The sequence below is a fragment of the Ischnura elegans genome, chromosome 13 (genome assembly GCF_921293095.1).
Source record: "Ischnura elegans chromosome 13, ioIscEleg1.1, whole genome shotgun sequence".
Taxonomy (NCBI): domain Eukaryota; kingdom Metazoa; phylum Arthropoda; class Insecta; order Odonata; family Coenagrionidae; genus Ischnura; species Ischnura elegans.
The window spans coordinates 20,767,576-20,794,567 of record NC_060258.1 but is presented as its reverse complement, the minus strand read 5'-3'; the positions used below and the strand labels follow the sequence as shown (position 1 = coordinate 20,794,567).

The window sequence follows — 26,992 nt, the reverse complement described above, 5'->3', positions numbered from 1 at the left end:
TCTTATTTCACTATTAATTATTATGGACCCAATGGTAACTTTGCACATTGGTTGTAATTGCATTCTTTTCTCAAGGTGGCATCCATTAATTTCTGTTTATTATTCTTTCAGAGATGAATTTGGCGTGATTCCTTTTAAAGGATACAATGGAGCTGGTCCAGAAGAGGAATATTCCGTTTACCTTCAATAGATTTTCATGAGGCCTTTCAGTTTTAGTAAAAATGGGTCAACTTAAGTACTCGCGTGTTTCATGTAATAGTCACACTTATCTTATGTTAACAATCACTCGCATTTTTATTGATTTCATGTTTGCTACATGGTACTGATTTTATTAGAATGGTAATCACATTTTGAGAGTTGTGTTGTTACAATAATGTGGACACATCATTTAATCAAAGTTTATTTCAGTTTTCTACTGATATATCTATTTTTGTTATAACATTACACTTTACATCTCATGTATGCATATGTAAGTTTTTTGAAGGAACACACCATATTGGTTTAAATATTTAATAATTCTTGTTGTATAGCTTCAAGCCATTTTCAATTCTATCCATTTGCAACATAAGTTGCTCTAATTCAACTATCAGAATTATATTTTGCCTTGTTATCTCCTTTTTATGCTACCTTTTAGTGACTATTGTTGTTTATTTGTTAATTTCTTTGACATTGAATGGCCCATGCAATTTTAAAACATTTCCTTGTAGTTTGCAGCAAAGATGCTGTAAGGTTAACATGATGTAGTTCAATGTATTCGTTGAATATTATAGAGTTCAATCATCTGGTATATAATGTAAATCTATGACGTAAAATTTAATTTTGTATTATGTTAAAGCAAACAAAGTTTTTGATTTGATTTTTATACATTATTTACATTTTGGGAGACATTTAAAAATGTCATAATCAAATAATACAAAAATCCTTAAATTTCCATTCCTATATGTTTGTAACTATTTACTATTCTTATTCAGTTTTGTCTATATCATATTATCAGTGGTGTTAAGGAGGAGTATTTTCTTTATTAATGCACATATACATTTTCAACATTACTCTTATAAAGTCAATATTCTGTTGCATAAAAAAAATATGCATGTGCTTTTTTATGAACAATGATTAATGTCTCCTATTTCTTACGAGAGCTGGCTTTGTTTTGAAGGAGTAAATGGAGCGTAATAGATTATCATTGTACGCATTCTCTGTACATATAAATATTAAATGTAGCTATTTCCTAATGTGTCTTTTTAATGTCATTCTCCTTTGGGAGTTCTTTTAATCGTAGGCTCCATTGTTTATACTGGCTATTTATTTGTCAAATCATTCAATATGTGCATGGATTTCACTTTATGTAACAGTATTTTACTTTACCTTTTAATTTTCAGCCTTTTACATGTTACTCATTCAGTTCTTTCTGTAAATAAACTTTTGTTGAACAACATACGTATTCCCTCAGCTAGGTGGGAGTACTTGAAATATGGTTCTATTTACGTTTCGTTTGTTTTCTGAAGAAAGTTGGATTTTGTTCATATCATGCATTGGAAATGTTTACTTTGTGCTCGTAATAATTGGATTCTGGAAAGCTATGAATGGATAGATAATAATTATATGCATAGCCGGATTAACAGCCCAGATTTTGTATTTGTTACCATTAGGTGTCAGAAGATTGTAATAATTTCATTATCTCCTGTTTAGTGTTGCAATCATTTCTGGATTTATAGGATTTCACAGTCATGTCTGGTGATAGGTATATATTTTGAATGTTAATTGCATTATGATTTTTAACTTGTAAATGTTAATCTTGGAGAGTGAGTTCACATACTTAAGTAATAATATTAATCACGTAAACATGTAAATGAAGTAACGTTTATATAGCAATGAAGTCAATTTGTGTCCCTTGTAAGAACCTGGCAGCAAGATTTGCTAATACAATTAATAATGTGTGTAAGCTTTCCTTGGTATTACCACCAGGTTTTATTCTTCATCTACGTGGACATTTACAACTCAGACTTAAGTCTCATCTACAGGGAATCTGAACGTCGTTATATCTGTTTAAACCACTTTCTTTCAATTTTTCGTGAATCCATGCTGTGTACTGTTACAAGGTTGAAACAAACATTTTCAACGGCAGTTTGAGGAATACCTTTGCCTGAATTACAACATTAATGATGTTGAAAAGCATATAATTGATATAAAAATGGTTTTTCAATTGTGTGAGGTTAATAAAGTATTTTGGTACATCATACACTACCATTGACTTTTACAGAGAAAATTAGTACTGAGCCATTTGTGTAAAAGTTTATAGCTATCCTCAAAAAATATTACTTTATAATATTATTATGATATTCTTTAAGTTTAAAGTTATTTCAACAAGAGGAATATGAATAAAATGTTTAATTATTTTACCATGCCCAAAAATGGCATTATTAATTCACTATTGCCAAGTATGCTCAAGGGCCTGTGTTGGAAGATAGTTCGGGTGTAGCGATAACATAACGAAATTTAATTTGCATGCTTACTTAAATGATGGAAAACGATTAATGGATATTTATTCAATTTATTAAAATTAGAAAATTTAAAGAAAATTTCAAGTAACTTGCTATATTTGATTTACTTGAGCCAGAGTCAAAAAGAGACTTAAGAATATACTTATGCAGTGTTAGACTAAATAATGAAGTTTATGCTCATAAAATGAATGAACATCACTTGATCGCAATGCTTGTAGTGATCTTCAATCGAAAAGTCTGGCCAAAAATTATTTCTTCCATGTATAAGTATCTCGTTGAAATATTTTAAAGGCTGTATAACGTGAAACTAATAAAATATTGCTGAAAAGTGGACCATGGGATTTTTTAAATCATTTGTTGAGACTACAAAAATCAATTATTCGGACCGCTTCATTTGAGAGGGCACATTTCATTGAAAATAATCGGTAGCAATAAAAAATAAGTTTAAAATTAATCTGAATTAAAATCATTTATGACTCATGATAAATTAACATAAATGTGTAAAACATGGGAAAAATTAAAGAATCAATTAACCTGCCCAAAAGCAGTTTTCTTTGGATTCCGTCACTGTCCTCATCAGAAGTTCGCTCCTCCAGTAAAAATAAGCTTCGTATGTCTTTGGAGACATTTCTTTATCATTATCACATTCATGCCTATTGATATAATAAGGTTCAAAGTAACGAGGAGCCTTCGGAAGAGATCTCCCAATTTAGCCCAGCACAAAATTTTTTGCGTGTGCTTAAGTCAATACGAATATGTGAATACAGGTACCAACATGAGCAAGAAGTCTCAAGAAGAGATTTATGCAATTCTTCTGGGAATGGTGTATCCTTCTCTAACCAACGTCGATATTTTATTTCAAGCTCTACGATAGTTCTCTTACATCCTTCAACTTCTGTAAATACCGACTGAAAAAGTATTAGCTCATAACGTTCTTCAAAATTTCCTTTGTCTTCACGTCTTTACCCAATTTTACTTATGACGAAGATATTGAAGGGAAAATTTACGTTTTTAATGCAAAGGTTTTCGATTTTCATTAACTATATGGTCATGAATTTCTTTGATATTTACTTTAAAGCGCTCCATTTGTTACTCATACGAAAGATCAACAGTGTAAATAACCGGCCCAGGACGAAATTAGAATAACATTCCATGAATACAGGCGGTCCTCGGCTTTTGTACAATTCGCACTTTCGTACATTCAAAATTGACACCTTTTGCTTGACTTTCGTACGCTAAATTCGGACTTTCGGACGTTGGTCTGTATTTTTTTTTAAATTCCCGCGATGTTTATTGCGCATCCCAGCATTCAATTGTTTCAAATGGCAGTATATGCGAGCAACACGAACGTATATAATGAAGGGAATTGTTGGTAGTTGACTCTGAACTAGGTGATTTATTTGGGAGAGAGACTGCCTGCTATAGGCTCCTTTATCAAGAGGAGAGATTGCCTTCATTAGAGATATTTTTCAAAAGAAGTTGACTAGACATCATCGCAAATAGCTTTCAATAGAACTATTAAGATCTTCTTTCTAATTGTGTTCTTTCGTTTGAGTGCTGTTTAATTCATGTGCACCTTCAGCAACGATAATGCGCGAAATATCACTCGAATTCCATTTGTCTTTTATGAATAACATGCGAAATATACACGATCACGAATGTCACCTGCCGAATATCGAATTTTTGTGTAAAAATTAAAAGGTATCCAGAGTGCGGGTTCAACAACTACTTTTGTTATGCTTCTTGATATGCCTTTTTGTTTGTAGTGGACGTAATAAGTGGAATGTCAACTTCCCCGCCAAGAGCAAGTTTCACTCGATACCCATCGGAGTTCTTGTTTTTTAAACTTTTATTTGCATTTTCAGCGTATTTTCGAACGAAATCAGACGATTTGAGGAGTTTTATTGACATATTATCAAAAGTAAATCAATTGAAATAAAATCGGCGAAAAAAAGGTTTTAGTGCGTACATTCCGCTCCTTTGGAAAGTAACCCCTAATTAGTATGGGAGTCAATGGTTCGACTTTCGTACAATTTTTCGGGATCGCATTGTGTACGAAAGTCGGGGACCGCCTGTAATACACTCACTGCCACATTTTTATTGGAAAAATTACCTTTTTAAATTAACTAGATATCCTTCACTATCAATAGTGGTAGCTTGGCCTCAACTCTGAAATTTCACGATCCAGGTAAAAGAAACCCTGGTTATTAGCTTACGTAGGACAAGCACTGGGATCCTTTCGGAATCAAGAAGATAAAGTGACTGATTTTCTAGTTGAAGTCGTGAAAGGAATATTTTTCAACCAATTGGAAAGAAGTATTTTTGGAAAACCCCGTGCGAACTACTTCTTATAAATCGCTTGCGCGGATGTCGAAGAGAAGTGATCTTCAAAAGTGCGAAAACCCCTTCATTGACCGAGGCAATAAAGCAATAAGGGGAATTTTTTCACACGGACTGCTATGTATAGAGTATAGAACGTCTTAAACGCAAGGTAAGAATCATGCCACGGAGGTTGGGGTCACTGACACAATAGGGATTAAAATGGTCGACAGTGGTCCCAAATTAAAAGCCGGTCAAAAATAATAGCGTCGTGATTTTACCTAAATTAGCAACATAAAAAGAAGTTCCTTGTTGATGTTGATCGTCTGAATCTGATTCTGGTATTATTTTTTGCGACATTCTTCATTTCAGCGTTTTTGCGCTTTTATGATATACACAATTTTCAGAAAATCTCGATATAGTTGTCATTGCTATTGGCGATAACTTGGTGTCATTGGAGAGCTTAAAACAGTATTATTTTAGGGTGAAATATATATAAATTGTAGTTGAGAACCGGGATAGAACCTACGACATGAATTTGACGTGATGAAAACCCGCGACCTTCAGCATATTCGGTAAGATACAAATATCGAAAAAAATATATTTGAGGGTTCATATTAGATGAAATAAAATGAGTTATATTAAGAGCATTGGGGAGAATAATGCTTGGATTTCAATTAAGTCACTTCCATGTACGAGCCTTGTTTTTAAAGTAAGTACCGTTTTGACATAAAAAACAAGTAATTTTATTTCGAAAATAATTTATTCACTTGAAAGGCCATAATCTACTTTTCTACATAAATCCCATTACTATTGAGGCATTTATCGTATCTTGGGGCCAACTTTTGTATGCCATCGTCAAAGAAGCTTGCCGCCTGGTTAGACAACCACTGCTTCACGGTCGTTTTCACTTCGTCATCATCGGAATGTCGCTCTCCCGCCATTAAATGATTGTTTCTGGTCGTTTTTTGACTTGCGGTGACACAATCTATGCAACAGCGAACTGTGGGACTTAAAAACTCCGCCGCGATATTCAAAACAAAAGGCTGAGTGCAGGCGTCGTTTTGCTCCACGATAATGCCCGTCCACACACAGCAAATCGAGCACAAGACCTAACAACCTCCTTTGGCTGGGAACAATTAAACCACCCTCCAAACAGTCCCGATCATAGAGGTAACAAGCACCTCACCTCACCAACAAACAAGGTGACTAAACACCTCATTGTCCGTTGATTATTGTCTTCCTGCAGGTCACAAGGGCTCTGATCCAGCATAAATGTATTCTTTGGGCATGTATTACTATTAATTTTCATCGTACCTTTCGCGAAAAATGCCTATAGGCATTATTTAATGAGTTAAAACAAAAGTTTGTCGTTGCCCCGTAAGACTGTTATAGCGGGGCACGGCATCATGGCTACATGCGCAATTTGGCCACGCCCCCCTGGCTTCACTTCCCGCTATTGGAAAGGATAGGGCGTGCCCCCTCCAGTAACCTCTATGGTCCCGATGTAGCGCCGAGCGACTACCGTTTGTTTATGCACTTGAAGATGCGTCTGGCGGGTCAGCGCCATTTTTGGGCGTGCGGCCGAATTTTAATTCCTCAACCCAATTTTATGGTTTCCTATCATTATTTTTTATTGTCTAAATCGAAAGATTATTGCTTCTGGAGTACGCATTCTACACTAGATTTTAATGACGATGCATATTTTTCGCGATTAAATAAAAAGTGAAAAATTTCAAGCACGTAAAATACGCGACGGCTAAGTATGAATGCAGGGAACAGTCGCGTTGCCAGGGGGATCCGCACCCCCCCCCCCCCCAAATATAAAAACACAATTATTTTCCTTCATAAAGGAAAACAAAATATTGAAAAATCAGGAATTTACTAAATATTTCTTTAACGAATTTCGATTTTTCGATTATGAAAAGTGTTAAAATTAGTTTAAAACCCATTACTTAGATCCCGGTTTTTCAAAAAGTTTCCCCCCTGGTTTTGGACCACCCCCCCGAACGAAATTACTGGCTACGCCACTGGCTGGGAAAAGCCCGTCTGACGTCATTCTGGTTCCAGCTGCCACCGTGTGAGGACACCTTGGTGCGAGGCTGCGAGCGCCGTAAAGATGCAAGCTGCTAGCAGGTAGCCCTCGGTTTAAATAAAGATTATTAATATTCTATTAAACGAAGTAAACATTCCGACCAATGGCAGTTTTAATAGGTGATTATTAGGAGATGTTTCCCTGAGCTCTGTGCCTCATGGATACATCGGTAATAGTAGACGATGTAAAACTCCTAGTAAAATGGCTCAAATGCTGGCGATAGTTTAATGGTTAAGTCAGGAGATATGAAAAAAATCGTTTTTGGCTGACGCTGTATTTATCGAAGAATGAAGACGAACTTGAAGCTTGACAGTATGGTTGTAACCATAAATTACTATTAATCTAAGTGAGATAGGCATTGTTTATAATAATATTTATTCTTAATCAATAATATTTCAAACTAATAAACATTCGTTTCTCTCAACAATCAAATCAAATATCCTCCTGGAATGCATGGATGCAAATGGCGCAAAGCAGTAATTCTTGTTTTTGACAGTGTTCCAATAATTTTAAAAATCAGGAAAAATTAGGATCGTACTTTGATGAAGCGGTTACAATATATATTTTTTTCAGCGTGTCTAATGCGTCTTAAAAAATTTAATTTCATTTTGAAATTTTCAAACTTATGAAAAAGTTTAGTTTTCGGTCCAAAGACATTGAAAAAAATCGGGATGGTAGAGCGTATACATTGAAAACTGGCTGCGGACAATACCGGAATAGAAGCGCATATCCAAAGTTCGCACACCTTCATAGCCACTTGAGAGGCCGTTTTATAAACCGTAGGCTCCTTTCTTGCGTTCTCGGATGTAAAAATATGTCATCACTTATCTAAAAGTTGGTAACATCGATTTGTTTAACGCCGACGAGGCGCCAAACAAGAGACAAGTCATCTCACTACGCAGCCTTTTTTACCTTCTATCATCTTCCGATATACATTATCAAAGACAAACGCCCTCCTAGCATTAACACGCGGGATGAATTTTCGGGCTGTATTCGAGGCGTGGGAGGGGTAGAAGCGAGCGGGGAGGGGACGGGATCGGCCTGCCGCTCTTGTATCCGAGACGCTGCGTGGGCGTTGGAATAATTTCTTCGCGAATGCGGACTCAAACTAGGCATTTTGTGGCTGAACGGTGTCAGATACGTCAGAATGCACGAAATTTCTGTTCTGAAGGACAGTAACTCGTTAAAAACTTTAGGGAATGACCATAAAATATTATATTTTTGGAATTGTTACCCTCTCCCCTTAAATTTCATTTGAGCAAGGGTTCACGGAGAGGTCTCTAAATTTTCAAGCCTTATTATTAATCGGTCCCACAACTTTTTTTTATTGGGCCAGATGGATTTGAAAAAAATCGATTTTTACGATCCGTCCTACTGTATTTGGCCCAGACTGCGCAAGTGAGGGTAGCGGACGGAGAATCTGGGTGGGCAAGCATTGGCCTAGGCATCTATCGCCGCCGCTCTTTAACGTGTATGCTGAAGAGATGGTAAGGGAAGCGTAGGACATTAGGAAGAGAATTGGTTTAGGAAAGGAGGCGTTCATGAACAGGAAGGATCTTCTAAGAGGATCGTTATGTAAGAGTTTAAGGAAAAGGTCAGTGAAGAGTTTGATTTGGAGTGTAGCTCTCTACGGTGCGGAAACGTGGACACTGAGGAAAGAAGACGAGAGAAGATTAGACGCATTCGAGATGTGGGTATGGAGAAGAATTGAGAAGGTGAAATGGACGGAGAGGAAAAGGAACGACGAAGTGCTGGATATGGTTGGCGAGGAGATGCATCTTTTAGATGAGGTACGGAGGACACAGAATGTATGGATGGAGCGAGTACTTAGCGGGGAGGGGATGTTGAAATTGCTGTTAGAGGGTAGAATGTTAGAGAAACAAGGGTGGGGAAGGAAAAGAATAGAATTTTATATTAATTGAATGGGAGTTGGCCTTACAGTGAATTAAAAAAAGCAGCGCTGGAAGGAAAGGGAAGCTCCCAAATCACTTCTTTAGTACTCCATGGAAACCTACCTAAATCCTTGGAATGCTATAATAATAATAATGTGTAAAATGCAGTATAATGCACATACATAGTTTTCCTAAATATTACGTGTAATCCTTAAGACTTTTTTCATTTGATACATCAGTGGAAATTATATTAACACTAGTTCAAGCAAAATTATCTGTTGTAGTGAAATATTATCTTCGATGTGTGGGTGCGGGCTAATATAAAAACTCTACAAATAAGTTTCGTTGATAAGTCGATAAATTTAAGTTACGGAATAATATAAAGTGAAGCTAAGTTATGTCAGAAATGCGTCATATTTGTCATGCGTCATTGTTTTTATATTTCGTGCGCAATCCTATTCTTGAAATCATACGGAGGTGAAACACTAATTGCGGAAAGTTATTGGTTGTCACCGAAGAAAACGGTACATATGTGAATCATGCCGGAGGCGGATCAAGGATTTTTTTGTGGAGGGGGGGTCACAAGGGTCTGGGAAGTCTTCTCATATTTGAGATTAGAAACAAAATACATCAATTATGAGGGTCGTTCAATAAGTCCTTGGAATCTCCGATAAATTGCTCTCTCAGCTTCAAAAATAATTATCACGGGAAAGTATCACTCGTGACTTGTCAGCTGTTAATGTTTCAGCTGTATCCATCCAAAAGTTTCATTGTTGTTGGCGGTTGTAGTGAACAACTTTCATTTGTTTATAAAAGTGGATAGCATTGAGTAATGTGCTGTGATCAAGCACATGTTTTCCTAAGGATTAATGACGAAATATATCTCAGTTAACTTCAATGAAGTTTATGAAATACCTGCTCCTGTGTTTGAAAGTATTTGCAATTGGAGAAATGAGTGATGACGTTGCCGTAAATGCAAATGATTTAACATTGCCCCGGACGCTCTGTGGAAGTGTCTCCCCACAAAATGATTGATAATATTGATTGATCGTAATTTTCACAGTAATTCCAAAGCAACTAAACCTTAGGTTAGTTAATACCAGTAGCTTTGTTATAAAGTTAATCAAGTCTGAAATATAACTGGACTAACCTAGAAGAGAGCTTCACAGAGCTTTAACTGCAATGCACAAATCGGGAGAATATTCAACAGAGAAAGAAATCACTCGCCGTAGCCGGGATTCGAACCCAGATCCTCCGAATTACGGTCGAGTGCTTCAGTTAGATAAGCCACCGAACTATATTTACCCATCATGGAAATTCGTGGACTATAACGGACAATGAGAACTAATGCCACTAGCAACCCAATTCACGTGCACTGCGTCACAACCGGAGAGCGAAGCACGAACTTTGGGCACGAAGAAGAGGCTTTCGCTCCTGACTAACTTAAGCTCACCGGCACTACTGTCGGCGTCAAAATGATGTGCCGCTGTACTATGCGAATTTATTTTATGGACTTCATTGAATGCCATAATAATAAATAATACGTCATTTTCAATGAAATTTTGTTCTCAATTCATATTTTTTTTTGTTTAATGAAAAATTAAAAAATGCAAGTGCAATAAATAAATCCGCGCACCACAAAATTAACCGTTTTGTCAACTTCATGAACTTTGTTACTCAACCTTGGGAAAACTACTACGCCTACAACGTTAATCTTCCAGATTAAGTTGCAAAAACTAATGTAGATGAATGGAAGGGCTTTTGCGTATTTTAGAACGCATATTTTGTTGCAACATGACTACAGTTTACCCCAAAAAGAAATAAAATGGATAGAAACACTTCTTAATTTATTTGAAAATTTTCCATGCGTTCTGAAAATACAAAAAAGCTATTTTATTATTTTAAATTAATGTTTGCAGCTACTTTTGGTAAATGAATGTTGTAGACGTGGTAGTTTTCCCCGTGTTGAGTTACAAAGTTCTTGAAGTTCAAAACGGCTAAATTTATAGTGCGCGAATTCATTTATTGCATTCACGTGTCTACATTTTTTAATTTTTCGTAAAACAAAAAATAAACGTGAACTTGGAATAAAATTTTCTTGAAAATGACGTATTAAACATTATAATGGCAATCACTGAAGTCCAGATATAAATTCGAAAAATACAGCGGCATATCATTTTGACGCCGGCAGTAGCCACGGTTAATATTTAAAAGAGTCACCCGCAATGCAAAAATTACGCGCGACCTACGAACATTGGGTCTTGGGCGATTAAAAACTTGTTCCTGAAACCGATATCCAAAATGTAGGAACGCCTAAATCTAAACAGGGTCGCCCCTATGAGTTGATAAAGCTAAAAAGAAACACAACGTTAAAATGCGAATCGGATAGTTAAAATAATGGGAGATCAATTTAAGACATTTACTGACGCAACTAAAACATAAAATTCATTCGAAGTTGGAACTTTGGAAAAATAATGTTTTTGGTCCACGTTCACCCATCACGCTTACCATATGGAAATAAAGTGTATTTAGTTATTGATAAAATACATGTTATTAGTATATAAAATACATAAACATCCGCACAGCTGGAGCTATCTCCTACCAGGCAGTTATCGCATCATGAATCAAAAGATAAAAAGAACAAATACTTTTCTATCGCTCTAATTTTCAGCGTTGTTTACGTCTTTTATCTTCTTCGTATCCTTCTGATCTCGTCTCATTATCTTTCTTGGTAATTAATTCTCTGTCGCATCCTCCATATTGAGTCTTGTGTACGGCACCATGCACACCATCGTCCAACCTCACTTGTAATGATACCGAAATGGATTCAAAGTAGGGATTAGTCGATTCCGAATGTCGATTCTCGATACCACCGATTCTAGGGCACGGAATCGGAATCCAGAATCGATCGCCTAAAGTCGATTCCGATTCCAGGAAGATAAATGTTTTGAGCATAGACTATAAGTTTGGGGCATAAAGGCTTCCACACACTTAAGCGGCCGCGGTGTCAGCCTTGCCCGCGCGGAGGATACGCCCGGCACGCGGGTGCTGCGACTAGCATACCTAAGAGGCCTCGGAAACATGAAAGTGTCGGCAAGAGCGACAAACCGACGAACCCTGAAATGGCGCGTGTTCATGAGCAACTCTCAGAGAAAAAAAATTGGAAACCTCGGGATCGGGAAGCAATGGATGCGTTTTCCGTTCGTTTATTAACCGCTGGTCACGGCAAATCATATTATTGCGATTATGAATCACATTCGGAGAAGTCATCTGGACCACCAATTTTAAATTATAATGGATCGAAATATATTTTTTTTTTTGATTTTCGAATGATATTTGAAGTCCGATGATAATAAAAACGTGCAGGGAGCGAGTTTTCCTGTGAAAAAAGTTTCTTATAAATACGCGCTGAGAGCGGGTTTTATTAAACATTTAAATTTTTTAGACTAACACGCGTCTGCGTCAATAATAAAAAAATTAGACACATTCGCGTTTGTATAGCCCAGTTTCATCAATGCACCCTTGAGGAAGTTGATAATTGCTTGGCAGAAGCCGCCGCGGCTTCCGGGCGGACTCGACAGGTAGCGTTCGGCCTCCACGGCGCACCCGCCAGGCTGCTCTAGTGTGTATGGACGCAATGAACGCTACATTATTGTTTAGCCACCGCGGCCAAACGAGAATGTAGCCACCGCGGCTATTGTTATTTTTAGGGATGGTCGGATCGGATACCTCGGATCCAAATATCCGTGGATATTGCCCTTCATCGGATACATCGGATCCAAAGTCGCGGAAGACATCGGATTTGGATCCGAAATGTTAAATAATAGCTTCAGTGAATGCAACGCCCCATCAGGGTGGAAAGAGTTCCGATTCTCTCTTCGAATGCGTCGTCGCATGCGATTCTTGTCCTACTCATGAACCGTTTTGTTTGAAAGCTCTCGCAGAGGTTGCGAGTAGAATTTCAGCCGTGGCGAGAATTTTCAGCCAGAAAATAAAAAAGGCAAAATACGACTGGCACATAGTGTGACTCTACCCAAGAGGTTAACAACAAGAGGTTAAACAATAATCGGAGGAATTTCAGCGCCGTAGGATGATAACCACGTCAAAAGTAACTACGTCGCAGATTTCAGAAAACCACCTCGGCCGTCCATCAGCCCGTGTCTCTGTTGTTTTTTTTCGTATCCGAAATCACACGGACCAAAAGTCATTGTCTTCTAAGGAAAGTATCAAATCACACGAAAACAATTGAAGCGTGTTTCATCCCTAACTCGCCTCACCAACTGACCTTTTTTGGCCTACCTGCTTCAATTCTCCGTTTCTAGACGATAAATGCTAAGAGAGTGACTTTCCGGGCCCGAAGATATCTTGATAGCTTCGACAATTAGATGATATGCACGAGATTTAAAAAAAGAATTAGACCAAACGAGACGCATTCCTAACGATATTTCTGTTTTTTTTTCAGCTGTAATTGATTGTCACTCAGTTTTCTATCTACAATTCTTCAATTACACTTTACTGATATGCAACATTGTCCAAACAGCATAATTTTCAAAGAAACAAGCGCAGCATTAATCCCTCAAACAATTAGAGACGGTTTGGAAACGCTGACTACATATATCACGTAGCGCGCCCGGCTTCGCTTTGAAGGCAACGACGTCACTGAAGCAAGATCTGACTTGTTCGTCCTTGACTCCCTCATTTGTAGCCTTGTTGTTTGAAATACGGAGGGAGGGGGCGTGCTCCTTCCTCTCCACCTCTCCTTTACGCGCTCCTTCCAGTGGCGTTCCCCATGGGGAGGGTCCGGACCCCACCCCCCAAATATAAAAACACATTTTCTGTCCTTCACAAAAGAAAACAAAATATTGAAATATCACGAATTTACAAAATTTTTCTTTAACAAATTAAGTTTTTCGATTATAAAAAGTGTTAAAATTACTTTAAAACCCATTATGTAGTGCCCAGTTTTTTCAAAAATTTTCCCCCCTGGTTTTAGATCCCCCCCCCCGATTGAAATTCCTGGCTACGCCACTGTTCCTTCCCCTCCACCTCTCCTTTTCACGCTTCTTCTGCCCACCCCTTCCTCATGCTGAGTGGTTGAGCATCTCGTCGCACGTGACGATAATGCCGTTTTAAATACTGTTAATTGTGTTGCTTCTTGCGCAGTAGCAATTCAATTTAATGATACACCGATAAAAATGTCTTTCATTGTGTATAAACATTTCGATTGAGATAAGGAGAACCAATGAATGACGTGTGCATGCACTGTGGCGTAAATTATTGCGAGGATGTGCTAAATCCACCTCACCATACTGAAGCATTTTCGGATGAAACACAAGTCTGTATGCGATGAGAAAGTAAAATTCGGGGGAAACGCGTGTGAGGAAAATTGGAATTCAGTCGATGGCAGGGGGGTAGCCTGGTTAGACAACCACTGCTTCACGGTCGTTTTCACTTCGTCATCATCGGAATGGCACTGTCCCGCCATTAAAGGTGTATTTCTGGTCGTTTTTTGACTTGCGGTGACACATTGCAACTGTGGGACTTTACAAAAACTGCGCTGCGCTATTCAAAACAAAAGGCGTGGCATGCTGAGCGCAGGCGTCGTTTTGCTCCACGATAATGCCCGTCCACACACAGCAAATCGAACACAAGACCTAACAACCTCCTTTGGCTGGGAACAATTAAACCACCCTCTAAACAGTCCCGATCATAGGAGTAACAAGCACCTCACCTCACCAACTAACAAGGTGACTAAACACCTCATTGTCCGTTGATTATTGTCTTCCTGCAGGTCACAAGGGCTCTGATCCAGCATAAATGTACTCTTTGGGCATGTATTACTATTAATTTTCATCGTACCTTTCGCGAAAAATGCCTAAAGGCAGTATTTAATGAGTTAAAACAAGAATTTGTCGTTGCCCCGTAAGACTCTGTGTTATAGCGGGGCACGGCATCATGGCTACATGCGCAATTTGGCCACGCCCCCCTGGCTTCACTTCCCGCTATTGGAAAGGATAGGGCGTGCCCCCTCCAGTAACCTCTATGGTCCCGATGTAGCGCCGAGCGACTACCGTTTGTTTATGCACTTGAAGATGCGTCTGGCGGGTCAGCGCCATTTTTGGGCGTGCGGCCGAATTTTAATTCCTCAACCCAATTTTATGGTTTCCTATCATTATTTTTTATTGTCTAAATCGAAAGATTATTGCTCCTGAAGTACGCATTCTACAATCTAGATTTTAATGACTATATATATTTTTCGCGATTAAATTAAAAGTGAAAATTTTCAAGAAGGCGAATACGCGACGGCCAAGTATGAATGCAGGGAACAGTCGCGTTGCCAAAGGGATGCGGATCCCCCCTAAATATAAAAACACAATTATTTTCCTTCATAAAGGAAAACAAAATATTGAAAAATCAGGAATTTACTAAATATTTCTTTAACGAATTTCGATTTTTCGATTATGAAAAGTGTTAAAATTAGTTTAAAACCTATTACTTAGATCCCGGTTTTTCAAAAATTCCCCCTCCCTGGTTTTGGAGCACCCCCCCCCCCCCCAACAAAATTCCTGGCTACGCCACTGCCTGGGAAAAGGCCGTCTGACGTCATTCTGGTTCCAGATGCCACCGTGTGAGGACACCTTTGTGCGAGGCTGCGAGCGCCGTAAAGATGCAAGCTGCTAGCAGGTAGCCCTCGGTTAAGATAAAGATTATTAATACTCTATTAAAAGAAGTAAACATTCCGACCAATGGCAGTTTTAATAGGTGATTATTAAGAGATGTTTCCCTGAGCTCTGTGCCTCATGGACGCATTGGTTATATTAGACGATGTAAAACTCGTAGTAAAATGGATCAAATGCTGGCGATAGCTTCATGGTTAAATTAAGTCAGGAGATATGAAAAAATCGTTTTCTGCTGACGCTGTATTTATCGAAGAATGAAGACGAACTTGAAGCTTGACGGTATGGTTATAACCATAAAATACTGTTAATCTAAGTGATATAGGCATTGTTTATGTTAATCTTTATTCTTAATCACTAATATTACAAACTGATCAACATTCGTTGCTCTCAATAATCAAATCAAATATCCTCCTGGAATGCATGGATGCAAATGGCGCAAAGCAGTAATTCTTGTTTTTGACAGTGTTCCACTAATTTTAAAAATCAGAGAAAATTAGGATCGTACTTTGATGAATCGGTTACAATATATATTTTTTTCAGCGTGTCTATTGCGTCTTAAAAATTTTAATTTAATTTTGATAATTTCAAACTTATGAAAAAGTTTAGTTTTCGGTCCAAAGACATTGAAAAAAATCGGGATGGTAGAGCGTATACATTGAAAACTGGCTGCGGACAATACCGGAATAGAAGCGCATATCCAAAGTTCGCACACCTTCATAGCCACTTGAGAGGCCGTTTTATAAACCGTAGGCTCCTTTCTTGCGTTCTCGGATGTAAAAATATGTCATCACTTCTCTAAAAGTTGGTAACATCGATTTGTTTAACGCCGACGAGGCGCCAAATTAGAGACAAGTCGTCTCACTACGCAGCCTTTTTTACCTTCTATCATCTTCCGATATACATTATCAAAGACACACGCCCTACTAGCAGCCCACGCGGGATGAATTTAGCAATATTCTAGGCGTGAGAGGGGGAGAAGCGAGCGGGGAGGGGACGGGATCGGCCTGCCGTTCTTGTATCCGCGACGCTGCGTGGGCGTTGAGATATTTTTTTCGCGAAGGCGGACTCAAATTAGGAATTTTGTAGTTGAACGGTGTCAGATACGTCAGAATGCACGAAATTTCTGTTCTGAAGGACAGTAACTCGTCAAAAGCTTTAGGAAATGACCATAAAATATTTTATTTTTGGAATTGTGACCCTCTCCCCTTAAATTTCATTTGAGCAAGGGTTCACGTAGAGGTCTCTAAATTTTCAAGCCTTATTATTGATCGGTCCCACAACTTTTTTTTATTGGGCCAGATGGATTCGAAAAAAAATCGATTTTTTTTCGATCCACCATACTGTATTTGGCCCAGACTGCGCAAGTGAGGGTAGCGGACGGAGAATCTGGGTGGGCAAGCACTGGCCTTGGCCTCTATCGCCGCTGCTCTTTAACGTGTATGCTGAAGAGATGGTAAGGGCAGCGAAGGACATTAGGAAGAGAATTGGTTTAGGAAAGGAGGCGTTCATGAACAGGAAGGATCTTCTAAGAGGATCGTTATGTAAGAGTTTAAGGAAAAGGTTAGTGAAGAGTTTGATTTGGAGTGTAGCTCTCTACGGTGCGGAAACGTGGACACTGAGGAAAGAAGACGAGAGAAGATTAGACGCATTCGAGATGTGGGTATGGAGAAGAATTGAGAAGGTGAAATGGACGGAGAGGAAAAGGAACGACGAAGTGCTGGACATGGTTGGCGAGGAGAGACATCTTTTAGATGAGGTACAGAGGAGACAGACTGTATGGATGGAGCGATTAGCGGGGATGGGATGTTGAAAATGGTGTTAGAGGGTAGAATGTTGGGGAAACGAGGGAGGGGAAGGAAAAGAATAGGATTTTATATTAATTGAATGGGAGTAGGCCTTACTGTGAATTGAAGATGGCAGCGCTGGAAGGAAAGGGAGGCTCCTAGATCACTTCTTTAATACTCCATGGAAACCTACCTCAATCCTTTGAATGCTATAATAATAATTATAATAACGTGTAAAATGCATTTTAATGCTCATACATAGTTTTTCTATTTATTACGTGTAATCCTTAGGACTTTTCTCATTTGATACATCAGTGGAAATTATATTAACACTAGTTCGAGCAAAATTATGCTGTTGTAGTGAAATATTATCTTTGCTGTGTGGGTGCGGGGTAATGTAGCAACTCGTGATTCGATGATAAGCCGATGAATTTAGGTGATGGAACAATATATAGCGAAGTTAAAATATGTCGGAAATGCGTCATATTTGTACTCATTCTTTTTATATTTGGTGCGCATTCTTACTGTTGAAATCATACGGAGGTGAAACAATAATTGCGGAAAGTTATTCGTTGTCGCCGAAGAAGACGTTACATATATGAAACGTGCCAGAGGCGGATCCTGGACTTTTTTGCGGAGGGGGGAAGTGGTCACAAGGGTCTGAAAAGTCTTCTTATATTTGAGATTAGAAACAAAATCGTCGATTATGAGGGTCGTTCAATTAGTCCTTGGAATCTCCGAGAAATTGCTCTCTCAGCATCAAAAATAATTTTCACGAGAAAAAAGCACTCGTGACTTGTCAGATGTTTGTTTCAGCTGTATCCATCCAAAAGTTTCATTGTTGTTGCCGAATGTAGTGAACAACTTTCATTTGTTTATAAAAGTGGATAGCATGAGTAATGTGCGGTGATCAAGAACCGGTTCACAGCCGTAGAGCGTGGCACGAACTTTGAGCACGAAGAGGCTTTCGCTCCTGACTAACTTAAGCTCACCGGCACTACTGTCGGCGTCAAAATGATGTGCCGCTGTACTATGCGAATTTATTTTATGGACTTCATTGAATGCCATAATAATAAATAATACGTCATTTTCAATGAAATTTTGTTCTCAATTCATATTTTTTTTGTTTAATGAAAAATTAAAAAATGCAAGTGCAATAAATAAATCCGCGCACCACAAAATTAACCGTTTTGTCAACTTCATGAACTTTGTTACTCAACCTTGGGAAAACTACTACGCCTACAACGTTAATCTTCCAGATTAAGTTGCAAAAACTAATGTAGATGAATGGAAGGGCTTTTGCGTATTTTAGAACGCATATTTTGTTGCAACATGACTACAGTTTACCCCAAAAGGAAATAAAATGGATAGAAACACTTCTTAATTTATTTGAAAGTTTTCTATGCCTTCTAAAAATACGAACAAGCTATTTGATTAATCTACATTAATAATTGCAGCTTATTTTGTTAAATGAATGTTGTAGACGTGGTAGTTTTCCCCGGGTGAAAGTTACAAAGTTCTTGAAGTTCAAAACGGTTAAAAAATTTATAGTGCGCGAATTCATTTATTGCACTCTCGTGTCTACATTTTTTAATTTTTCACAAAACAAAAAATAAATATGAATTAAGAATAACATTTCCTTGAAAATGACGTATTAAACATTACTATTGTATTTACTGAAGTCCAGATATAAATTCGAAACTTAGTGCGACATATTATTTTGACGCTGGCAGTAGCCACGGTTAATATTTAAAAGAGTCACCCGCTATGCAAAAATTACGCGCGAACTACGAACATTGGGTCTTGGGCGATTAAAAACTTGTTCCTGAAACCGATATCCAAAATGTAGGAACGCTTAAATCTAAACAGGGTCGCCCCTATGAGTTGATCAAGATAAAAAAAACACAACGTTAAGATGCGAATCGGATAGTTACAATATTGGGAGACCAATTTAAGACTTCTACTGACGCAACTAAAATGTAAAATTCATTCGAAGTTGGAACTTTGAAAAAATAATACTTTTAGTCCACGTTCACCCAGCATGCTCACCACATGGCAATTGAGTATATATAATTATTGATAAAATACATATTATTAGTATATAAAATACATAAAAATTCGCACAGCTGGAGTTATCTCCTACCAGGCAGTTATCGCATCATGAATCAAAAGATAAAAAGGACAAATACTTTTCTATCGCTCTAATTTTAAGCGTTGTTTACGTCTTTTATCTTCTTCATATCCTTCTGATCTCGTCTCATTATCTTTCTCGGTAATTAATTCTCTGTCGCATCCTCCATATTGAGTCTTGTGTATGGCACCATGCACGCCAGCGTCCAACCTCACTTGTAATGATACCGAAATGGATTCAAAGCATAAAATCATCGGCAATTTGAGTTATATGGTCATAACGGCTTGAATGCTAGTTTCCATTCCTAAAATCCGTGGCATGAACATTGCACTTATCCTCGAAAGATGCTGTTTCCGACTTAAAAAAGTATATTTTCACATATGTTAGGGTGGTTCCCTCCATTCAATACAACTAATGCAGAAAATGCTGTTTTATTATTATACAGACGAGTCCTTGCGTTGCTTGCTCAACTATTAGTACAACAAGGTACTTATTTCTAATGTTTCTCAAAAACATACTGCTATGCAGCTACAACGTAATATCAAGGGGGCGACAAAACTGCGATATATCGTATGGAAAACCTCTTTTGTTTTGATTTTTCCGGAGCCCCAGTGGTCCAACGGCCTACCCAACATAGAGGCGCTGGTGTAGCCTGTTTTTCTGAGCAGTAACGAACTGGGGGCTGCCATATTGAATCTCGCTGTAAACAAACGTGATATTGAGGCTTATTGATAGCCATTAGTGTTAACTGCAGACTTTTTTTTATTGCTTACAGTGTCCCTTACGATTTTGGAATGTGCTCGATTAAGGATACGAGTCTCAATGATCTTGGTTATTGCTAAATTGCGTGGGTATGAAATGTATTTGGGGATGAAAATGTGAGTAATTCTGTTTCCTTCATTATTCCATTTTGATTTCAACCTGTGATTAGCTAACCTTTTCTCATGTTTTCAAAATTTTATGGTGTCTTGTATTCCTTATATTTCAATATGTTTTTCATTGTACTTGCAGTTTTTCTAGTGTTCAAACTACTCATTTATCGCTAGTGCTATTCTTTGGTTTGTTTAATGCTAATCATTTTGTTGGTTATGTATGTAATTTGCTATTTCAACTCTGTCCTTTCAACTGTTTAATTGTCATTAATTGAGCATTATTCATTAAGTGTTCTACGATGTTTACATTTCTTAAAAATTTAATCTCTTTCCCTTTGAAGTAAGAACTTAATTTCTACTACATTGGTATAAAATATTCTTCACTACTCTCGTTTTCTACTTTTGGAATACTTTCTTTCGTATAAGTGATGGATATTAACTTACAAGAACCTTTCATTTTAAGACTCCTCTGCCAAGATATGCTATCTTAATGGGTATTCGTCATGAACTACTTCCTACGAAATAATGTCCTTCTCCTTTCATAATTAAATAATTATCTTCCATGAAATGATATTCAAACTTGCATGCTTATTTCTAGTGAAGTAATGTTATGGTTTCTATGGTTTCAGGATTAGCATTATTTTCCCTGTCCCAGAGGTGTTGTAAGATACATCTACCTCAAGGAATACTGGGTCACCCTCTTTGTCTGTAACTGTGGAGTGTTTACTTAAGTAATGGAATCTTTCTCCTATTACGCAAAGGCTGCTATCTCATGTTGTAATTGATATTTGTTGCTTGTGCATCTCATGTGCTTGTAGAATTGTTAACTTCCACAGATTTCATCTCTAGTATGTCATATTGAAATTGTTATTGTTGTATTTCTTTTACCAGTTACTGTATCAATAAATACCAATGTCCACTGAAGTAAGTTTCCGAGATCATTATTCTTACCAACCACCAGATCGCCAGTTGACTTTGTACAAGAATCTTGTATTATGGTTACTAGTTAAGTAATTTGGGGAAGTTCATCAGGAAGATTTTCCTACATTCATTGCTTTTAAGTTTCTCGCAATCGCAGTAGCATTATTAAGCCTGAATAGCACGCCCTATCGTGACGCGTAAAAGAATAGGCGCCGAGATGTCCATTCAAATTTCGCGGCAGCCTTGGACCACTGGCATAGATGGCACTGATGTATCAAAACCTATACGCATTATCCTTATGGGTATGTCGCCCCCTTGGTAATATTTTCTTGTCAATTGTTCATTAGCCGCGGCCTGTCATAAATTTAAAGGAAAGAATTGGCTGGAAAATTTAAAGAAAAGAAAATGGAGCAAGAAACCTTTAAAAAAGGCAGAAAAAGATAAAATGTACAGCAAATTAAAAATATTGTGACAATTTACTTCCTCGCCAGGTCGGAATTATTTATTTCGTTCGGTGTTCACACGTCCATATGCGTACCTAGCGAGGGGCAGGAGGGGGCAGCTAACCCTCCCCCTAGAAGCAAAAATCGCAAATGTCTCAGAGGAAAATAGTATTTTTGTCAAGCAAATAATTTTGAAAACTAATAAATAGCTGTTAAAATGTTTCCATAAGAATAAAATGAAATGCTAAACTTCCACACAATTTTATTTACAAAACACCGAACCGGTTTCGACATTTAGTATCGATATCAAGGTCCTAATCGATATTATATATCATTATCGAGGTATTATTTTATTATATATCATTTGAATGTCTGGCTGAATATAGTGAATTCTTGGTAGTGTGACCTAAAGTTTTCTTTCAGTTAATTCAATTAGCAACATTCCCAATACCCTGAAAACATTACGCTGAAGTTGAAAAGTAAGGATATGAACCCAGTGAGCTACATTCTTTTAAGCGATGTGATAGTTAATAGAATTCTGAAATCAACAAGACAATTATCAACATCACCGTAACCATGGTGAGCATGTCAGGAATGTGAGAGTTATCGTAAATATTACCTCCCCCTCCCCATAGATGTCTCCCTTATCTCTATTCATATTACGTATCACATTATATCCATTTCACAATCCGAGAAGAGAAAGATAATACAGAGATAATGATATACCATTTCGGAATCCACATACAACTAAATCAGCTATCTACTACAGCATGCATATTTAAAGTTTGGTTGTAAATGTATAATAATAGTTACGACGGCAATATTTTTCTTTCCTTTTATTTACCTATCGCTAATTCTATTAGTGATTTCGTTAGTTAATCGGGTTAAGTTAATCAGCACTTTTCAAATGAGGTGGCTTCAGTTGGTGATTATAGAAATAACACCTTTAAATTTGGAAACAACCTCTTATTTTGAAAGAGGATAGGCTAAATATTTACAACTCATCTATCTTTGGGCTTAGTAAAACTTTAGAGTCATTAATAAAATTTTACGCTCTCGTGATAACCTAGTCAGCAGTTTTCACCAGGGAGTCATCTCTTATAGGTTTCCATGGTTTTTCTAAAGCTTTGAATTTTTGTGATGGTTGTGTCATAACTATGGAGGGTTGAGGGAATAGATAATCCCACAAAACCTCAGAGAATAAAAAATTATTTTAAATATTTTTCCAGTTACGAAATTTAATGACTACATTTGCGTTGAGTTAATTATTTAAGGTCAAAATGACGTAAAATGTATATCCAGGCATGTCTTATTTCAATAATATTCCCAGAGGGGGGTCGCAACCCCTCGCCATCCAATCCCCCCGAATCATATTTCTAGTTACTCCACTGATCAGAATTATTATGTGACTAAATGGTGAATCAAATTAAAGGGAAATTTTTGTTCTTTCAATACCGTCCCCGAAATCTTTTTGCATAGTCAGATTGCTCAGGTTAGCTGAGAATTTGAAGTTTAACCATAATAATGATGAGTTCGTGTAATGTCATTTGATAGATACCATTTCTGTGCATTTGTCTTAATATTTTAAGTTTCGTAGCAAGTAAGATATTTATTATTGTTTTTTAAGTCAGGCCTACAATAGTTTTATTGTTTCAGCATTGCTATAAGTTTTTATGTAATTGTTACTCTTGCTTATTTTCTGTATTAATTTGATATTCATTCTGTTTCTTTGCAGCCCATATTTAATTCTTCCGTGTTAACGCTGAGATAGTGTCTTACTCCTCCCAGATCATCGTCACCCGCATTGTTTCCATTGGCAACTTCCTGTCTGCCAACAAACAGTTCAAATTACGTCAAACTTTAAAATAATTACCTCGTTGTTTGAATAAAATGGCAAGCAATGTTTCTGTTGGTATCGCTGAAGAATTTATCGATGAGAGGCTATTAAATGGATTAATGACTGGTTCATTGCTCCATCATAAAGATTTACTGGACATGTTGGAAGATGTAAATGTTCGGTACTTGCGGCAAAAAACTCTCCTGCATGTTGGTGTGAGGCTTGGGAAGGCTGACTGGGTGGAAGAGCTGCTTGCAAGAGGGGCAGACACAGATCTTAAGGATGACTCTCAATTGAACGCAGTTTCTTCTGCCGCGGAGATGGTGCGGCGTTTCCCAGAAGAATTGGACCGCTCCCTAATTCTAAAGTTGGTAACATTGGTTCACAGGAGGGACCAAGCGATGATGCAACGCCTGGAGTCATCATCCAGTAGAAGCAATGACCACATTACACCCGTAGCTAGGAATAATCAGGATATTGAATCCCTCAAGTCCTCTGTGGACGCATTGAGGCAGGAGATGAAATCGCTAATGTGCCAGCTGATATCATCGTTGGAGGAACTGAAGACGCAAGTGTGTGGACGAGACACATTGTTGCGCTGCTTGGAAGAGGCGGTGACGTCGACTGTGGAAGATGTTACTTCTATAAGGTTTGAATTAGGAGGGGAGGCTGCAATCAGTCCAGCACAATTGGATCCAGTTACAGCTAGACAGGAGTGTGTGGACGCCATGTTGCGTAGGACTACTTTAGTGTTTGGAAATGGATTGGATAAAATGCGTAGAGTGTATGAGAGAATGTACGATGAAGATGATCGCACTGCGTGTATTATAAAATATTTGAGTGGGGATGATCGGGTGAAGGTGATGGTGGACTGCGATTTATGGAACATTGGAAGGATGAAGGAGAATGTTGTGCAATTGGATGGGACTCAGAGTAATGGGAGTAATTTTTATTCATATTGTGATTTTCAGAGTGACACGGTGTATTTGGGCTAAAAGCATGATGATGAGACTTACGTATGTGCTTTTTTAGCTAGGGCCCTCTCTCAATTATCCCTGAAATTGGTCTTTGGTAATGAGGGGAGGCCGTATAGAAAGGGAGATGTGGAACGTGAGAGAGAGTGGATGAGGGCTGTAGAGGAGATGGAGGAGAGGGAGAGGGGATGGGTATATTATTTCTGTATCAGTGATGCATTGATTCTGAGGACGGAATTGGCAAGAGTATGTCACCTCGCAGCTGCTGTCCCTTGTATAATCGCTTATGACGGATCCACAGAGGTTATCTGCAGAGGTTATTCCCTCTCCTCCTCTCCTTGTATTCAAACCACGTGATGCCAACACTGCTAGCCAAGGCGAGGGTAAGTATTACTTTTCATTTCTCACACTTATACTTCCCCTTCCTCTGTGATATTAAAACAAAATGAATTACTTCCTTTTTATCAATTGGCATCCCTTTTTTAATCAATATCCAGAAATGGAGCAAATACATTGCTGCACAGGCATTGCAGTCTAGAATCTTATTTTCTTTGCTATTGTGTAAAAGAGAATAATACACATTGTTTGCAATTATTTGGCATGATTCATTATATTCTTGTCTTAGTTAAAACATTCAAATAATCATTTAAGGCTTTACGAGCTATGCAACAATTAATTCATAAATTTAAGTATCAACGCAGTTTTCAATAACTGATAAATTTTTTCGTAATTTAATTTTCCAATATTTCCCAAAAGTGGGCCGTTAATTTTAGATGTTTTGCTTTTAGAGGCAAAATGAAACTTCTTACTCATTAAAAATGTCCTTTCTCTGTGTTCTATGGGTAGTATGATTCCTCGTTAGACAGGTGTTGTAATTTTAACATATTTAGCATAGGAATGAAGTTTTGATAAAATATTCTATCACCTGATATAACAAGTTGAATATATCCTTTCAAAAGATAGCCCATAATATAGCTCTAACATGCTCAAAGATGCCATTACTTTAAAATGGTGACTATTCAAAACCTTCAAACTCTAATCTAATGGATAATTATCATAGTTTAAGTTAATATGATACAAGAAAGTTGAAGATTGTCTATATTCCAATCCATGATATATCAAGTTAGTGATGCACACGTAAAATTGGAAGAGCAGTAAATCCAATAATTTTCACTGATGAAGTAAATAATTGTTTTTTGGAACTTAGATTTATATGAAGATATTTCATAATTATTTGTTATTATTATTCCAATGAATTTCTGTAAATGGGAGTAATATCTCATTTCACTATGAATATGGACCCAATGGTAACTTTGCACATTGGTTGTAATTGTATTCTTTTCTCATGGTGGCATCAATTAATTTCTGTTTATTATTCTTTCAGAGATGAATTTGGCGTGATTCCTTTTGAAGGATACAATGGAGCTGGTCCAGAAGAGGAATATTCCGTTTACCTTCAATAGATTTTCATGTGGCCTTTCAGTTTTTGTAAAGTTGGGTCAAATTAAGTACTCACGTGTTTCATGTAATAGTTACACTTATCTTATGTTAACAATCACTCGTATTTTTATTGATTTCATGTTTGCTACATGGTACTGATTTTATTAGGATGGTAATCACATTTTGAGATGTGTATTGTTACAATTTTGAGGACACATCATTTACTTGCAGTTTATTTTCAATTTTCTACTGATATATTTATTTTTTTATAATATTACACTTTACATCTCATGTATGCATATGTATGTTTTTTGAAGTAACACACCATATTGGTTTACATAATTAATCTTTCTTGTTGTATAGCTTCAAGCCATCTTCAATTCTATCTATTTGCAACATTAGTTGCCCTAATTCAACTATCAGAATTATATTTTGCCTTGTTATCTCCTTTTTATGCTACCCTTTAGTGAATATTGTTTTTTATTGGTTAATTTCTTTGACATTGATTGGCCCATGCAATTTTAAAACATTTCCTTGTAGTTTGCAGCAATGATGCTGTAAGGTTAACATGATGTGGTTCAATGTATTCGTTAAATATTATAGAGTTCATTCATCTGATCTATAATGTAAATCTATGACGTAAAATTTAATTTTGTCTTAAGTTATAGCTAAACAAATGTTATTATTTGATTTTTTATATATTATTTACATTTTTGGAGACATTTAAAAATTTCACAATCAAATAATACGAAAATCCTTTAATTTCTATTCCTATATGTTCGTGACTATTTACCATTTTCATTCAGTTTTGTGTATATCATATTAACAGTGGTGTTAAGGAGGAGTATTGTCTTTATACAAGCACATATACATTTTCAACATTACTCTTATATAGTCAATATTCAGTTGCATGGAAATAATAATCATGTGCTTTTTTATGATCAACGATTAATGTCTCCTATTTCTTACGAAAGCTGGCTTTGTTTTGAAGGAGTAGATGTAGCTTAATATATTATCATTGTACACATTCTCTGTACATATAAATATTACATGTAGCTATTTCTTAATGTGTCTTTTTGATGTCATTCTCCTTTGGGAGTTCT

The 26,992-nt window shown here is 37.2% G+C and overlaps 2 protein-coding genes across 5 annotated transcripts in view; both read left to right on the top strand.

The window, feature by feature from the left end:
- Positions 1–210, top strand: part of LOC124170128 — a 48,048-nt gene extending 47,838 nt beyond the window's left edge. For both annotated transcript variants that reach the window (XM_046548823.1, XM_046548822.1), the window contains one exon: positions 112–210. In XM_046548823.1, the coding sequence (XP_046404779.1) occupies positions 112–117 (6 nt within the window). In that variant the 3' untranslated portion in view covers positions 118–210. The remainder of the gene's footprint in view (positions 1–111) is intronic.
- The window catches only part of LOC124170135, a 254,629-nt gene that overhangs the window by 75,498 nt on the left and 152,139 nt on the right, over positions 1–26,992 (top strand). Inside the window, exons 1-2 of one of the 3 annotated variants that reach the window (XR_006867322.1) lie at positions 24,736–24,832; positions 25,834–26,801. Coding sequence is in view for 1 of the 3 variants with exons in the window: in XM_046548830.1 (XP_046404786.1) it covers positions 25,834–25,839 (6 nt within the window). In the remaining 2 variants the exon portion in view is untranslated. Of the gene's footprint in view, positions 1–24,735; positions 24,833–25,833; positions 26,802–26,992 lie in introns of those variants that run through there. The other 2 variants (XM_046548830.1, XM_046548831.1) reach the window with 2 other exon arrangements.